The following is a 17,649-nucleotide window of genomic DNA, read 5'->3' as shown; positions in this document are numbered from 1 at the left end:
AGTTTTCACAATCACACAGTCACATTGCAAAAGCTATATCATTATACAGTTATCTTCAAGAAACATGGCTACTGGAACACAGCTCTACATTTTCAGGTAGTTCCCTCTACCCTCTCCATTACACCTTAACTAAAAAGGTGATATCTATAGTATGTGTAAGAATAACCTCCAGGATAACCTCTCTGCTCTGGAATCCCTCAGCCATTGGCACTTTGTCTCATTTCTCTCTTCCCCCTTTTGTTGCGAAGGTTTTCTCAATTCCTTGATGCTGAGTCTCAGCTCATTCTAGGATTTCTGTCCCACATTACCAGGAAGGTTGACACCCCTGGGAGTCATGTCCCATGTAGAGAGGGGGAGGGCGGTCAGTTTGCTTGTTGTGTTGGCTGAGAGAGAGTGGTCGCATCTGAGCAACAAAAGAGGTTCTCTGGGGGGTGACTCTTAGGCCTCATTTTAAGTAGGCTTAGCCTATCCTTTGTGGGGATAAGTTTCATCTGAACAAACCCCAAGATTGAGGGCTCGACATGTTGCTTTGGTTGTCCCCACTACTTGTGAGAGTATTAGGAATTCTCCACATGGGGAAGTTGAATTTTCCCCTTCTCACCATCCCCCTAAGGGTACTTTGCAAATACTTTTTTATTCACTATTCAAATCCCTCTGGGATTTATCAGGGCATCACTCTGGATAAACCTACAAAATCTCATACCCTACTCAAGGTTCCATGTACTGTGGTGTTCAATTAAGCTGCCCACATAAGTTATATTAGGAAAGGCAGTAGTCAAAATATACATTTTGTACCAAATAAACATTTTTTGCTATTGTCTTTGGTAGTGTTTTTAGCATTTTTTTTTTTTTTTTTTGGCTCAACTTATTTATGTAGCCATCTTCAAATCCCCAAAATAGAAGGAAGCGGGTACCAGTGCTCCTCCTGGGGAGGGCTGGGCTGGTCACTCCTGAGCCGATGGTGGGGGAGCTTGGGTTAACTTGGTGGTGGTTGGTTGGATATCTAACTTGATGGGTGAGTTGCTTGGTTAGCTCGTTGTTGTTGGCTGTTTGGTGGGCCTGTTAGTCTCCTCGCCCTGTCTGCCCTTTCCTTTTCCACTGTTCTTTGGTCCCCAGTCTCTAGGCGGTCTGCTCTCTTTTGTCCATTGTCTTTGGTGTGCTTTTTATGTAATATCTTGGGTTTTTAGCTGTACTTAATGGGAGGAACAGGAGAAATACAGCTACTACATTTTGGTCTGAAGAGAAGTGTTTTGGTGGGGGGCATGGGAGAAGTGCATGGTCTTGAAATCCAACCTAGGTCTCCTGCATTCTGCCACTGAAACATCATGCGCCGTGACTGACTTAATATACGGCAAAGTAGTAGTTTTATACTTTGAACTTGATAAATGAATACATTCAAGATTTATGTAAAAATCATGATTTTTTTCTAATATTTCTGTTTTTGTATATATTAGAATACAAGTCAAAAATTGAAAGTGTAAGTTAAACAGTATATTGTCATATAGTTGTCAATCGCAAAATTTTATACCATGAAGCCTTTTTCTTTACATTGGCAATTGAACTAATTAGTTGTTAGAAGAACCACTTTGGTATGGATTTTTCTTTGCTTCATGAGCTTCGAAAGCTTCTTTCCTTGACCATATGAAAATGTAATTTGTGTTTATTTTACATAAGGAGCTTTAGTAATGTTTTTAAAGGCCCTTAGGTTTCCCTTGAAGTGAAGTTATTTTTATTTCTTTATAATCATAACAATTTAGGACATAACATATTAAAATATAGTGTTGATAAATTGGTCAGTTGTGTATAAAAATATTTCATTTTGAGGTTTATGTGTTAAGAAAACACATTTCTAGGAAATAATAGATGTCATTTATAGTAGTATCATAAATGTTAAAAAATTCAATATCACATTGTTTTTTCATCAAGGATGATGATATTCTTGTTTTATATGCTATTAGATAAATAAAATGATGTGTATCACAAATAGTATGTAAAAATTCACTAGGAATGCAATTACCTTTTAAGATCATTTTCTAAAAACCTGTGGGAGGCATTGATTTCTCTGTCACATTGTAAATATGTGAATAAAATGAAGATAATTTTTTTTTTGACAGTTTTCATTCCTGGCTCTTTAATAGTATGTGTATTATTACGACTATTTTCTTTGCAATTGGGTGAAGAACAGATGAAACTGAACAACATTGTTTATTCCATCTGTTACTATCTTGCTTTCTTTTTTTTTTTTTTTTTCTAGCAGTAAGGCTATCGGCCTTGCGTGGAGGCCTTTACAATATTAGAATAAACTTTGAAGTATAAAAGGAGACTCATGCTGGGAACAGATGGCTGTTGTCTGATTATCTGTAAAATATCAGTGTTTTTCTTGGTAGAGGCAACAAACATTTTTAATGTTAGTCTTCTCATTCTGAGTGCGTGCACACAATTTCCTTTATACTTTAAGAAATGTAAAATTATAATGAACTTAATTTTACTACTTATAAAGGTGAAACTTTGCCTATGCTGTGATGGTTCACAATTGAAAGTCTTTTTTCTTAAAAGTTTAGAATGATTCTTTAAAAAAAATTTAATTGGGCCTACATTTAACTATTTTTAAGTGTAAATGTAAGTGGCATTAATTGCATTTACAATGTTGTGCTTTCATCACTACCATCCATTATCAAAACTTTTTCGTCCCCCACCTCTGTACCCACTAAATAGTAACTCCCATTTCCTTTCATCCCAGTCTCTGGAAACTTCTAAACTTCTAAACTTCTTTCTGTCACTAAGAATTTACTTATGCTAGATATTTCTTCAAAATGGAATCATACAATATTTGTCCGTTTTGTCTGGCTTATTTTACTCAACATGTTTTCAAGGGTCATCCATCTTGTAGCATGTAAGTACAGAATGATTCTGAAGACAATATTTATCAAATTGCCCAGTTTCAAGATTCCTTAGAATCAGAAGTACTTTTAGGGGTCTGTGAGAATTTCCTTTAAAAGAGGTCCACAGTCACTCAAGTTTAGGAAGTACTTTGTACCTGCCAGAATAGAAATGTTTTATGTAATTTGTGTACTGTTCGCGGTGTTGGCATGAAGGTGCAGTTCATGAGATGGAACGTCACAATTCTAGGCACCTGGTTTATGTGTGCTGAGCAGACTTGCTGTATATCTTTAGATTTCTGGATTTGCATTTGAGGTGGGAGAACCTCAGGATCTCGGTATTTCCTTCTAGCTGTTCTGATGCACTAGAGCTAACAAGAAATATCAATGTAGTGATTCAGTAGTTATGATCATTTGTTAAATCCTTTCTTCTCTGTTACAACTCCCGTGAGGATTCCTGACTCAGTCACAGTAAAAAATCCAAGGACTAATCATTGTGTACAGCAGAATTTTAATAAGCTTGATGATGCCAGAGAGTCCTGGGAGTTCTCTGCGGGTGCTGGAGAGCTGGTTCTCAGAGATGTCGAGACGTTTCCCAGAGGCCGATGCCATGGAGGCTCTTGAGTCGGCCGAAGGAGAGGACTGAGGGATAGTTGGGGTGTACAGCCAAAGGATCAGAAGGCTGGTCATTGTGCACAGCCCCCCAAGTTTAATGTGTAGCGAAAATGTACACTCAAAGTGGGTGAGCGTGGGTGTTCTCCAAAGGAAGAGAAGCCCTCTGAGGTCAGGATCCTTGCATATAGGACTTGGAGGGGCACTCCCCCCTCAGATTATGCTAATGAGGGGTTGGTGATCTGCACTTTTCATTGGTTCTTCTCAGGCGCCAACCCAAGTGAGGCTAGCTGTGTGCACCAAAAGGAACTTCTTGTTGTGGGCTTTGGGTCACTTCCCTCTCCCTCCAGCCCCATCTAACCTGCCTCAAATTTCTATAACATAGGATATTGTACCATTAACTCTAATTTGGAAGTTACTCTCACTGTTAATTCTAAGTTGGAGGTTTCTCTCAATGTGTGTAGTGTTTTGTGTTTTCTTATTTCAAGAAATTGCTATTTCGTCTTCTGTAAAGAACTCTGCAAGAAAAGTTAGGAGCTCCAAGGTTGGGGCACACTTGGTTCACATGGGGGAAAACAGGCACTTCTCAGTTTGAGGGACAGTTCCTTGTTCCTTGGTGGTTGTTTTTGTTACTAAGGTCGACATTCTTTCTAGGCATGGTTTCTTTATTTTTCCATTTTTTATTATCGCACTGTCTCCTCCACTGTTATAGGAGGAGAAAAGCCCTGTTTCTCTTAAGTTCGTATGGTTAGTTCATACAAGTGTTGCTGCTTATTATTGACTCATCAGTAACATAATTGAACTTGATAGCTGGTTTTGATGAAGGGACTATATACATTTTTTTAAGAACACTTAGTTTCGTTGCTTTGTTTTTCCATTTTATTAACATGCAGGCAAAGAGAAAAATGTTTATTTTCCTAAAGAAGGGTTAGGCAGTAGGCATACTTTAGATGTATTTCTGCCTTTAATATCAACTGACTTTTAAGAAATGTTTTTCATCAAAATGGAAACAATAAGGCTGTTAGATACTTAAGATATGTGAGTTTAAGCTAGTTATTGTATTAACCTGCTTTTACTTAGATACATGTAAATTATATGCCTTCCAGTACTTGATGGTTTTGTTGAAAGTTCCTATTCTTTAAACCCTTCGGCAGCTGAAGATAGCGGTCTTCCTTTCTTAGCCTGGCGGTTCTCTTGGGTTTGCTCTCATCCTCAGTGTCGTCTTTGTTCACATTGTTTTTACTCGTTTTAAAAATATGTTTCTAGAATTACACTTAATTGCTGGAAACGTTGATTTTTCTTGACTGACAAACCAATTAAGTGTGTATGACACCAGACAACAAAGACACTTAAGATTCTGTGCTTATCCTGTCTCTGAAAAAAATCCATTATTCATCATCTTATTGTTTTTAAATACTGAAGTAAAATTTTCAGTACAATAGGAAAATTACTTGGGAAATGGAATAAATTGCTTGCCAGTTCAGAGGCTCCATTTCTGAAGTGGAGGTTACTAAACATGATGTTGCTTATATTCATTATCTTTCAGAACTCATTGTACTGCTTTTCTAGCATTAAACTTGATAAGATTGTGACTTCTGCTAAAATGGAATGCAATCACTGAAAGAACTTAATGAGAAAGAGCAAAAATCTCATTTTATATATTATATTATAATATATTTAAAAGGTGTTTTGAATTTTAATTGCATTTTGTATAAATATTCATTTTGTAGTTGGCTTTTTCAAAAAGTATTCTTACACAGATAAGAAAAAAGGAACTTGTAAAGAAAATTCTTTTGCGTTTAAGGTCTGCTACTTCACAGATCGGCATTCAACATGTAATATTTTGCCTAAATCATCTAAAATTGCTACTAACATGTTGTTAGAATGTTCTTTGATGGTATCTGTTGGACTTGTTGGTAGAAATTGTGTGGAGGACCTCGAGAGGTCATAAAAAATTGCCAGTCCTTTTTCTGTCATATGCTGCATATATTTCCCCCATTTTCTCATTTGCTTTAAGTTTTTTGTTCTTGCATGATCTAGAGTGTTTGACCTAATGCCTAGTCAAACAGGGACTGGTCGTTTCTGGCCTTTATCACAGATTTCACCCCATTCTCCACCACCTGTGAGTCAAAGCAGCCCTGCGGCGTTCCTTTGGTTCTGCTCTTGGTTCCACTGGCACCTCTGTTCGATGAAATGATCGATCCTCTCTGCACTTCTACTTGAACCTCCAGGGGCCTGCAAGTTAGGACTGGGCTTTTCAGGATGACCAGCTCTCAGGGCCTGGGAGGCTGACGGGAAGGGCCCTCGTGGTGCGTGGGTGGAAACGCAGTGTCAGGGTCAGCGTGGAGCGCGGGAGATGTGGGTTAGATCGGGGGCAGCCATCTTCCAGCAGGCACTTGGCTGCTGCTCAACAGAATATCATTGGCAATATCCCAGAAATTCTTTATTTTTTAAAATAAAGTTTTCCTGAGTCATTTATCTAAAACTCAAAATGAGAGAATCAATGAGTATAGGTAAAGTGCCTAATTTAATGATAAAGACTGCTTGCTGCTGTATTTTGTTTTTCTCCCCCTCTTCTTCTTCCTTCCCTTGTCCTTTCACCTTTAGGGATCTGTAGGGATCTCTCAGCATTTAATTATCAGTTAGCCTGGCAGGGAGGGGACATGTAGGGTAGGTGTTCACATTCGGTGTGTGTTTTGTTCACTTAATCCTTCTGTTTTCTGTATAGTCTTGCCCTCTACTAAGTTCATCCTCTCTCTCTCTGTTTTTTTTTTTAACCACTTTTCCCCAGAGAGTAAACTTGCATTGTTCTCTGGAGTAGAGGAGCGGCAGTTACCTTGTTGGGTGGGAAGGCAGAGGCGATCTAAGGATCTGATTGTTTCTTAAATAGCTTTTAATCAGTTTTCCTTATTTTGCTTCCAGAGGTGCTGATGCCAGCAGTTCTTGAGCCCTGGGCTCTGTGGTGTGGGCGTCGGCCAGGCTCTCAGGAGCCCTCCCTGTGGTTTATGGTTCCACTTTCTTCGATTTGCTTAGTTATTTACCACTCATGCATCAGCTTTCCAGGTTTCTCCATTTTGCGCTCCTGCTTTGTTTTTTGATCTTGTAGGCTTAAACCTTAGGGTAAAAAGAGTATAGCTTTAGTGGGTTATTGGGTGGGACAGAAATTATGTCATGTATTTAATCTTCCATCTTTATACAAAATGCTGCTTTTCATGTTACTATACATGTATGTCTATTTCATTCTCTTTAAGAAGACTGGTTTTCTCAGTTTCTTATTCTCCGTAATGGCATCAGCCTTCAGCAGCTCTTATTATAGAAGTTAATTGCTTTAGTTATATAGAGGGAGACGGCCTCCTTTTTCTCAACTCCAATTCCAAAATTTTTGTGGAAGGACCCTGACTGAGGTTGGGTGGGCTGGGTACCTGTCCCTGAACCACTGTATCATGGCCAGGGTTTGAACTCCCAGTGGAATTCCACAGCTGCTGCACTCCTTGGAAACAAGGTGGTGGTAAGGGGCCGGTTCTCTAAACAAGGAGGAGCTGATCAGGCAAAATAATGGGAGTTCCCTTCAGTCCTATTTACTCTGACTACTTACTTAATATCTCCGAAAGCTACCTTAGACTAACCATGAGTAAAGCCAAAGTCACGCGTCTTTCCTGCTCCTCTTCAGCACTCCCTATTCCAGTACAGCCTCTGTCCTGATGTTCTCTTACCTGGTTTCTTCTGCTTACGCAGTTTGTCACCCATTTCTGTCAGTTCTCGCTCTTAACTGTCTCTTGAACCCATCTCCTTGGTTCTGTTTTCCCTTCCCCTGCTGTTGTCTGAGCAGCCTCCAGCTTGGCCCAGAACTCTGCCAGGTACCTCTTCTTGGGCCCCTATCCCTCTGCTCGATGCCTCCCAGCAGGCTCTTCATAGCCAGCCAGAGTGCAGAGTTCACCTAAAGTTTGCTTCAAACAGCTCAGTGGTTTCTGGTTGTCCTTAGGATAAAGGCTGAGGTCCTTAGTGTGGTTTAAAGGCCCTACCTACTCTGTCCTCCAGCCTCCCTCTGTGTCCTTACGTGATGTCCTCATGTAAACCGTTTCTGCATCTTCGTTTCTGCACAGTCCCTTTCTATGCCTGGAATGCCACTCTGCATTGAGCTCTTCAATCATTAATTCTGAGCCCCGTGAGTTAGGCTGTGTCGATTTATACTTATCAATGAATTCTTAGTGCCTGACATAGTGCTAGGCACATAATTGAGGCTCAGTAAATATTTGATAAGTGAATATAGCCAAATAGTTTCTAACTGTTCAAATTCCTGTAATTGTTTTTAGAGAGAAGTTGTTCCTTGGGGTTCTCTGGAAAGCAGTCATTTTCAGGGGCGTCATGGTTTTTATTTTTATATTTAATTGTCCTGGGAAGAAGAGAGATCTTTTGGTACTTAGTGTTTCTGCTAACTACCAGTCCGCTATCTACTTGGATTTATTCTCCTTATAACTAGAGGCCAAGTTGTGTGGGCCCGTGTGATGGTTGGGTTCATGAGTCAGCTTGGCTAGGTGATGGTGCCCAGTTGTCTGGTCAAGCAAGCACTGGCCTATCTGTTATTGTAGGGATATTTCATGGACTTGAATCCTCAGTCAGTTGATTGCATCTATAGCTGATTATATCTACAATCAACTGATCAGTTGAAGGCTTTTAAGGGAGAGGTGATGACTTCAGCAGTCAGAAGAGAGAACTTTTGTCTTTACTTCAGCCAGCCAAGCTCTCCTGGGGAATTCATTGAAAACCTTCATTGGAGTGTCACCTTGCAACCTGCCCAGTGGAATTTGGACTCGGGTATCCCCGCAGTTGCTAGAGACACTTCTATAAAATCTCAAACTATTTACAGATATCTTCTGTTGGCTCTGTTTCCCTAGAGAACCCTGACTACTACAGCCCACATCTTTAATAGGCGTTTATTCAGTGAACCTTTGCCAGTACCGAGTCACTGCCTCTCAGTTACTCTGAACAGATGGACACTGTCTTCTCTTTTCTCTCCTGTGTACCTCTGCTTGTTTTGCTGGGATGTAGTTTGCCACTACCGGTATCTTCTACTTACTACGCTGTCTCTTTGGAGGGGTATGTTTCCAGTAAGAGGAGAAAGATAAGGGCTAGGTAGAGGGAAGTCATATCAAATTGACTCAAAAGACAAAGAAAACAAAACTGTCATTAATTGATAAGTAATTGTGTTCATTTCCTATTGCTGCTGTAACAAATTAGCACTAACTTACTGGCTTAAAACAACAAATTTATTGTTTTCCAGCTCTGTAGGTCAGAAGCATATTGTCTCACCATGCTAAAATCAAGGTGTCTGCAGGCTGTGTTCCTTTCTGGAGGCTCTAATGGAGACCTCAGTTCCTTGCTCAATCAGGTGGTGACAGAATTCAGTTCCATGTGCTTGTAGTTGATAAGGAAGAGATGGATTCTTCCATAAATAGCATAGCCATTTCTGTTACAGTGTAGAATGTGCATTCCTGAAAAAAAAATCCATATTTGGTTGAAATGCATAATAAAAATAACATGGCTTACAGGACAAAAAATTACTTCAAACCACTGCAAACCCTTGCTACTTTGCAACCAAATCACTAGCAAAAATAGTAACTCTCCTAATTGTATTATATAAAGAAGCATTTTAAGTTCTGGTCCATGAAGAATTGTACCTTCTCCTTTTGAGGAAGAGCAGTGAGACCAGGAACCACTGCTGCTAGCACAGCTGCTGTGATCAGAAGCCACAGGCAAAGTGCAGTATCTGGAGGGTGTTTGAGAAGTCTATGTGGCTGACATGTGTATAGCAAAAATTTAATTTTTCTATACACAAGGCCAAGAATGGTTATGGAGAACAAAGTTTGTAAATAAATGCAGGACTCTGTGTTACACTAGTAATAAATAGTGCTGGTGGCAACAAGGTGTCATTTTTCCCTCCAGTTACACAAGTAAAGATTAAATGTATTCAGCCCCAATGCTTATGAGGATAAGAGTCTTGTTTTTTTGGCATTTTCATAGCGCTCATATTGGTGGCCTTTAATTGCAGTTTGGCAATATGTATCAAGTGTTTTAAAGCTTATGACTTTATATGGCTTCTATTTTTGTAAATCTCTCTGAAAGAATTTTTGTAAAAGTATGGGAAAAGTTCTGTGCAAAGACATTTTCATTGCAGTATGACATAATAATGGGAAATTAAAGATGTGTTCACTATCCGACAGGAAGAAAGACTCAGTAACCTGATAAATCTAGTATTTTTCAGTAATGAAATGTTACAAAGATGATAGAGCATGTTAGGCAGCAGGTTAGCTTTGGCCTTCTTTTAGCAGGACTTTTTCCCCTGCCATTGGATTCTGCTTGTCTTTGGATAGTCTCATGAAGACAGAGGCTTTGGAAACCTTGCCTTGTGACCATCACCGAATCCCAGGAGGCATAGAATTGTTGGCATGATCAACCGGTTCCCTACCCTCTCCCCCGAATTTCCTCAAGGATTGCTAATCAGATAGCTAACTGCACATTAATGTGCTGAATAAAAAGCGTTTTAACAGTTTAAAGGCTATTATTTTATGTTCAGAGCAGATTGAAAATCCTTCTGGTGGTGTTGGTCTACTTTTCAGTGTTGATTATCTGGAGGAGCACTCTTCATTGTCCTTCCTTCTTAAGACCTTCATTTTCAGAGTGTTGGATTGTGAGAGCCACAAGAGATCCACAAGAAGGAAGTAGTAATGATGTTGATGATAAGTGTCCAAATGATCACAGGCCTAACAGAGAAGTTCGGGGAAAAAAAAGATGGAGATGCTGTGATTAAAGAAACAACAAATTGAGGATGTCTATTTTGGTCTTTAAATTTTTTTCTCTTGAATTCATTTTTCCCAACTATGAATTATAAGAAATTTCAAGCATGCAGAAATGTTGAAAGAATAGAATCTTTTACATAGATTAAACGGTTGGTAGCATTCTAGCATATTTGCTTTTTTTTCTCTCTCTGTGCTGAGAGTTGCAGGAGGACCAGCACTTGACTGAACACTTCAGCTGCGTCTCCTGCCAGCAGGGATGGCTCTTCAACTATAGAGCTGTCTCACCACCGAGAATAGTTATGGAATGAACCCTCTCCACCTTCTCACATCCATCCGTTTCGAGGCCCAGGGTAGATGCTAGGGAGCAGGCCCTATGTTGACTCTGACAGTTGACGTCTCTGAAATGGGATTCAAGCACCTATCTTGGAAGCCAAAAATCGCATTGACCAGAGCCCTACAAGCAGGAAGAATGAATAAGAATAAAAATACACGCGATGATACTCTCCCACTGCATGTGGCTTGAAGAGCATGCTGTTGTTTGCCTTTGCCTGTCTAAAATTAATTCCTGTTTCAGTCAGGTGTGTGTGTGTTTTGCTTCTGGGTGCTGCCTAAGTTTCTCTTTCAGTGAGGACAGGATGACAGACTTCAGGTGTTTATCTGATTATAAGTGGAGACTCAGGGAAGATATTCTCCCAGCTCACCCGCCCACCTCTTTTAAATTAGGGCAGTGTAGTTTACAGAAAAATCAAAGTACAGAGTTCCCCAGAAACCCCTTGCTCACACAGTTTTACTTATTATTAACCCCTTGCTCACACAGTTTTCCATATTATTAACCCCTTGCTCACAGTTTTCCATATTATTAACATTTTGTATTCGTGTGGCACTTTTGTTACAATTGATGAAACAATATCATTTTAATTATGCTATTAACTTTAACCCACTCTTTGAATTAGGGCTTGTACAATTCTGTGGGTTTTTTTTTGTGTGTGTGTGTGTGTGTGTGGCAACTTATATACAATCTAAAATTTCCCTTTCTATCCCTTTTCAGATATACAATTCAGTGGTGTTAATTACATTCACAATGTTTTGCCTCTAATTACCATCATCAATTGCCAAAACTTTTCCGTTACCACAAACAGAAACTCCTACAAATTAAATATTAACTCCCCAGTCACCACCCCATCTCCACTCTTGCTCCAGCCCTGATAAGCAATATTCTAGTTTCTGACTTTATGAATTTGTATATTTTGTTTGTTTCATATAAGTGAGATCTATAGTGTTTGTCCTTTCATGTCTGGCTTATTTCACTCGACGTGTCTTCAGGGTTCTTCCGTGTTGTAGAATGCATCAGAACTTCTTTCCTTTTTATGGACAAATAATATTCCATCATATGTGTATCCCACATTGTTTATCCATTCATTGGTTGATGGACACTTGTTTGCTTCCGTCTTTTGGCGTTTGTGAATCGTGCTGCTGTGACCATGGGTGTGCATGTTTGAGTCCTTGCTTTCAGTTCTTTTGGATATATACCTAGTAGCTGGGTTGTTGGGTCAAATGGCAATTCTATACTTAGCTTCCTGAGGAAGCCACCAAAACTGTCTTCCACAGCAGCTGGACCATTTTTGCATTCCCATCAGCAATGAAAGAGCATTTCTGTTTCTCTAATCTTTTCCAGCCCTTGTTACTTTCTGTCTCTCTTTTTTTTAAAATAAGAGATGAGTTTTCTGCAATATTTATCTGCCTCTATATTGCACTTGAGGAGAGTATATTATAATCACCTGTCATTTGTTTGAGTCCTATTTCTCATGCTTTATTTCTGAAGAATTCTTAATTTCTACTGATTATCTCCTCCTTTCCTTTATCACCACATCTTCAAGGGGATGCATCTTCCTTCCCCTCCCCCAAAACAATGCCACTTTGATCTCTGTGCATCTTCCCTTAGATACTCTGTAATCTGAACTGGGTTCTCAAACACTTTCCCCTCAGGGTAGACTCTGAGTGTAATTTTGATCTCCGTTCTTCTGCCCCAGGATCCTCTGCCCCTCTCTTTCCTCTCAGCTTTACCTGGCTATGTTTTGGGGCTGACTCTCTCTGCCTCCCTTCTTACCTGTGAATTATAGATTGTAGTGTGTCTGTCCTTTGTTATGTTGTGGGTTTTGGTTGTTTTTTTTTTGCTTTCTGAATATGTTAAGAGGATTTGAGGAGAGATTTCAATTTAGGCAATTGCCATTGTCTCACAGGAACCAGACGTCTGCTTTTTTATTTTTTAAACCAAGATAATACCTACCAAAAAGGCAATGATATACAATTAAATAAGATCACATTTGTTGTGTCTCCATTATAGTGTCTGACAAAGTTTTGGTTCTCATGAAGGTGAGTTTTTGTTTTTTGAAGGTAAATTATGTTCATGACTGGTAGGCTGCCTGCTTTTGGAATCAGAACATTCCAAAAGCTCTAAAAGGGATGCTTGTTGTTGTTGAGATTATTTTATTTAGTAGAGGGTTTGAGTGAAAGGTACAACAAAGAGAATAAACCGGACATCTCATGATTCTCTATGTTTCATTCTTTACGACTTTCCAAAAGACAATCTTCATACTTCTCAATGTGAAGACAACTACATATTGTCAGAATTAGCTTCTAAACTTTGATGAATGTAAAGTTGGTAAAATTTTATTTTTCATCAATGTCTGACATAGAAAGTTTAAAAATTACTTGGAGGAATATATATATATATACACACACACACACACACACATATATATTTTTTAAGGATGAATATATTTTTAAATATTAATATTCATAGTAATATTTCAGATTAGTGAATTTTAAAAATATTATCCTGAATACATTAAGTAGGTTTTGGCAGAGATCTGCCAGAGACACTCTGATGATCATATTTGTAAGATGGGGCACCTTGGACCCCTTTACTTGATACTGGTTTCTTTGTGAAACGTTTTGCTTGTCTTTTCACCTTGGCTAATACATATTTTTTGCAGAGCAAAGCAATATTACTATGCACATTTACAGTCATTTGCTTCAGCTGAAGACAGCTTAGTTTGAGCTTATTTTGAGGAAAAAAGAAATGTGTGATTTGTGGAGTGGGACAGACATTGCCCTGAATAATCTCGTTATACGGTGTTAAAGGATGCTTGGTCTGTGTCAGTTACTCTGGTGTCATCACCCACCAGGTATCAGCTAGAAGAGGAGTCTGCCCATTTGGACGAGATGCCTCTGATGATGTCTGAAGAAGGTTTTGAAAATGATGAAAGTGATTACCACACATTGCCACGAGCTAGGATAACTCGCAGAAGAAGAGGAGAGTGGTTTGTTTGTGGCGGATGGAAATTCCTTTGTAGCAGGTTTGTGACGTGTTGCTACCTGAGTTCCTTACTTAAGCACTGAGGCTGGCATGCTTAAGCTGTTTGTGAGCTACTTTTCTAATGTGTATTTTTTTCAATCTGAAGAAGACATTCTTTGAATGATATCGTGGAGAGTAAGTATAATAGTATTTAAAATAGAATATTGCTAATTTGAAAGGTAGGGAGCAACAAAATTCATTATTTAATTAGACGTTTGAATAGTTAAAAAATGGAGGAATGGTTAAAAATGAAGAGACTTGTTGATTTTGCAATTAATGCATCGTAGAATTCTGGTCACTATTCTCATAAATTGTGTTATTTTCTCTTCTGTTTGTAATTATCATCCAAAAAGATAGATCTTAGACATATAAGAATGCTATTTAATAACACTGTAGCTATGTATGTGATTCAACTTTAATGCTTTGATATGGAGTAAGAGTTTTCTACCCAAGACACTAAGATAGGAGCTCCTCTGACTGTAAACAAGTTCACTAGTGGTGGAGATAAACAGATGATGTGTGTGATGTGGATTAAACTTATTCATCTTTGACTCTAGAGAATGGTGTGTGAAAGTACACTCCAAGTGTCAGAAACCTGGCCACTGATTCCACTGTCAGCTCCAGGGACACACAGAAACAGCACTGTAGCTGGATGGCACTGTGATGACTTACGCAGAATATACCAAATAAATGACAGCTTCTGTAGCCTTTCTGCTGTGTGCAAGTGCCTTTGTTACTGCTGGATTATACGAATTTACAGCCCTTTGTCTGTAATAGTAATTTAAATCATTGTGGAAAAATATCTTGTTCACCATCTTTTTCATTATCCTCTTACATGCTTGCAAAAAGATGTTTTTATAACTGATTTAGCTTCTGATCGGTTGTGAGATAGTGCTTAAACTGTGTTTCGTGCCTTTCCAAGAATTCTGAGGAATCCCTGAGAAAAGGACACAGTAGAGTGGGGGATGAAGGCTGAGTGGGATTTAGGTTTATCCTACTTTCAGGTTTCATTCAAATTATATACTTGTATCTGTAAAGTCTTTATGTGTTGTAAACTTTCATATGAAGAAGGAATTTATGGCTACCAGTGTTTTAGAAATTGCTGATTTGTGATTAATTTAATAATAAGTAACTGTGGTTTATTTAAAAACCAAACTCTCTAGATTAAGTAGCCAACATTATTCCTGAAGTGTTCTTTTTGGTTCAATTTAATTAGTCAGTTTGAAAAATGGAAATGGGAATATTCAGATAATTTTGGTTTTCTTCTGTTAGTTACAGTGCTTTTTACTTTTTGAGGAATTTATTTTCAAATTTTTATTGGCATAAAGAGGTATTCATAATATGTTTCTGTGATCTTTCAAATTTCGGAAGATGTGTCGTGATGTTCTCTTTTGTTATTACTGATGTTGCTAATTTGTATTCTCTGATTCTTCTTGATTGCTCTTGATAGGAAATTATCAGTTTTATTTTCATCATACAGCCAAACTTTTGGTTTTTAGTGTGTTTCTTTTCAGACTTTAACTTTGAAATAAATTAAATTTATGGAAAAGTCACATGGATAGTAGAAAACTCCTGTGTACTTTTTGCACAGATTTTATTTTTAACTTTCTGCTGCATTTATTTTGTCATTCTCTGACTGAGAATGATAGTTATTATTTTATTATTTTCATTTATTAATAAAATAATTTTTATTTTATTAATAAAATAAATTTAAAATAAAAGAATTTTTATTTATTAATAAAATAATAACTTTGCTATTATTTTTTCTGAGTCATTTTAGATGAGGTTACCTACTAAATCTTTTTTTTTTTTTTTTTTTTTTTTAAAGAGGGAGGAAGGGAAGGAAAGACAGAGAGAAGGAAGGAAGGAAGGAAGAAAGGGAAACATCTTTAAACATTTTCTTGTATTTTGTTTGTTTGTTTGTTTTTTACATGGGCTGGGGCCGGGAATCGAACCGAGGTCCTCCGGCATGGCAGGCAAGCACTTTGCCCGCTGAGCCACCGCGGCCCGCCCCCTACTAAATCTTGCCTCTTTACATTTCAGTACTTCAGTGTGTATTTCTTAAGAAAAGAATATTTCTTACATAACCACAGTACAGTTATCAAATTCAAGAAATTTAACATTGATATGATATTTATAAAGACCCTTTCCCAGTTTTGTCTCTTGCCCCTGCAATGCCCTTTGTAGCATACTCTTTTCCTCTAGAGTGAATCTGGTCCTGACTCATGCATAGGCTTTGGAAGTCATGCTTATTCAGTCTCCTTTAATCTGCACGTCTTTGTTTTTTATCATGCTGGCATTTTTGAAGAAAAAGATCATTATTTTATGGACTGTTTCTGTATAGACTATTTTGATTTGCCTGGTATTTCCTCGCTGTTAGATTCAGGTTAAACTTTTCTGTGGAATGCCATGTGAGTACTGCTTTGCCCTTCTTGGGAGTCTTCTCATTTTGGTGATTTTTGCTTTTTTTTTTTTTTTTTTTTTTTTTTTAATATTTTTATTATGAATAGCGAATGGATAACCAGACATTCTTGACATACAAACGTTCTTGACATGGTTACAATCAGTAGCTCACTATATTATCATTTAGTTGTATATTCATTGCCATGATCATTTTTTGAACATTTGCATCTCTCCAGCGAAATAAAGAAGAAAGAACTCATACATGCCATACCCCTTAACATTCCCTTCCATTGACCACTAGCATTTCAATTTACTGAATTTATTTTAACCTTTGTTCCCCCATTATTTGTTTATTTTTTATCCATTTTTTGGTTTTTTTTTCAATCTACTAAATTTATTTTAACATTTGTTCCCCCATTATTTATTTATTTTTAATCCATATGTTTGACTCATCTGTCAATAAAGTAGGTAAAAGGAGCATCACACACAAGGTTTTCACAATCACACAGTCACATTGCGAAAGCTTTATCATTGTACAGTCATCTTCAAGAAATATGACTACTGGAACACAGCTCTCAAGTTTCAGGCAGTTCCCTACAGCCTCTCCATTACACCTTAATGAAAAGGTGCTATCTAAATAATGCATAAGAATAACATCCAGAATGACCCCTGGACTCTGGAACCTCTCAGCCATTGAGACTTTATTTTGTCTCATTTCGCTCTTCCCCCTTTTGGTTGGCAAAGTTTTCTCAATCCCTTGATGCTGAGTCCCACCTCATTCTAGGATTTCTGTCCCATGTTGCCAGGAAGGTCCACACCCCTGGGAGTCATGTCCCACGTAGAGAGGGGAGGGCGGTGAGTTTGCTTGTTGTGTTGTGAGAGAGAGAGAGGCCACATCTGAGCAACAAAAGAGGTTCTCTGGGGGTGACTCTTAGGCCTAATTTTAAGTAGGCTTAGTCTGTCCTTTGCGGGGTTAAGTTTCACATGAACAAACCCCAAGATTGGGGACTCAGCCTATTGATTTGGTTGTCCCCATGATTTTTTGCTCTTAATCTTTGTTCCTGTCTTGTGTCTTTGAGTTTAATTTGCTATTTTTTTTCTAGCTGCCTAAGGTGGTTACGCCTTTTAAAATATAATGCATTTAAGTTTTCAAATATGATATTTTCATTTTCATTATCATTCCATTCAAAATACTTTCTAGTATCCATTGGTATTTCCATATTAATCTGTGGTTCAGTTTAGAGATATATTGCTTGATTTTCTAAATAGTTGGGGACTTTTCTAGTTATCTTTTTGTTATTGACGTCTATGTTAGTTACATTTGGTCAAAGAGAGCACTTATTTTTGGATTTTGATTTGCCTTTGTAATTTGTTGAGACTTGCTTTACATTATGCTTCATCATATAGCTAGTTGTAGTAAATTGTAGGAAATTTTCTGCATGAATTTGGAAATAATTTGTATTCTTCAGAGACTTGTATTAATCTTTAAACATCATTGGGGATGTGTCTACTTTTTAATGTATCTTTTTATTATTAGAGATGCCATAGGTTTACAGAAAAATCATGCAAAAAGTACAGAATCCATATAACTCCCTCACAT

At 37.9% G+C, this 17,649-nt stretch overlaps 1 protein-coding gene across 8 annotated transcripts in view; it reads left to right on the top strand.

Moving 5' to 3' along the window:
- The window catches only part of ATP9B (ATPase phospholipid transporting 9B (putative)), a 468,039-nt gene that overhangs the window by 35,477 nt on the left and 414,913 nt on the right, over positions 1 to 17,649 (top strand). For 6 of the 8 annotated variants that reach the window (XM_077135187.1, XM_077135182.1, XM_077135183.1 and 3 more), the window contains exon 2: positions 13,477 to 13,647. The exons of 1 other annotated variant lie outside the window; for it this stretch is intronic. In XM_077135187.1, coding sequence (XP_076991302.1) covers positions 13,477 to 13,647 — 171 coding nt within the window. Of the gene's footprint in view, positions 1 to 10,106; positions 10,867 to 13,476; positions 13,648 to 17,649 lie in introns of those variants that run through there. One more of the 8 variants, XM_077135181.1, reaches the window with a different exon arrangement.

The sequence above is a fragment of the Tamandua tetradactyla genome, chromosome 18 (assembly GCF_023851605.1).
Source record: "Tamandua tetradactyla isolate mTamTet1 chromosome 18, mTamTet1.pri, whole genome shotgun sequence".
Classification (NCBI taxonomy): Eukaryota; Metazoa; Chordata; class Mammalia; order Pilosa; family Myrmecophagidae; genus Tamandua; species Tamandua tetradactyla.
The sequence above is the reverse complement of the archived record's forward strand: the minus strand, read 5'-3'. Positions and strand labels throughout refer to the sequence as shown.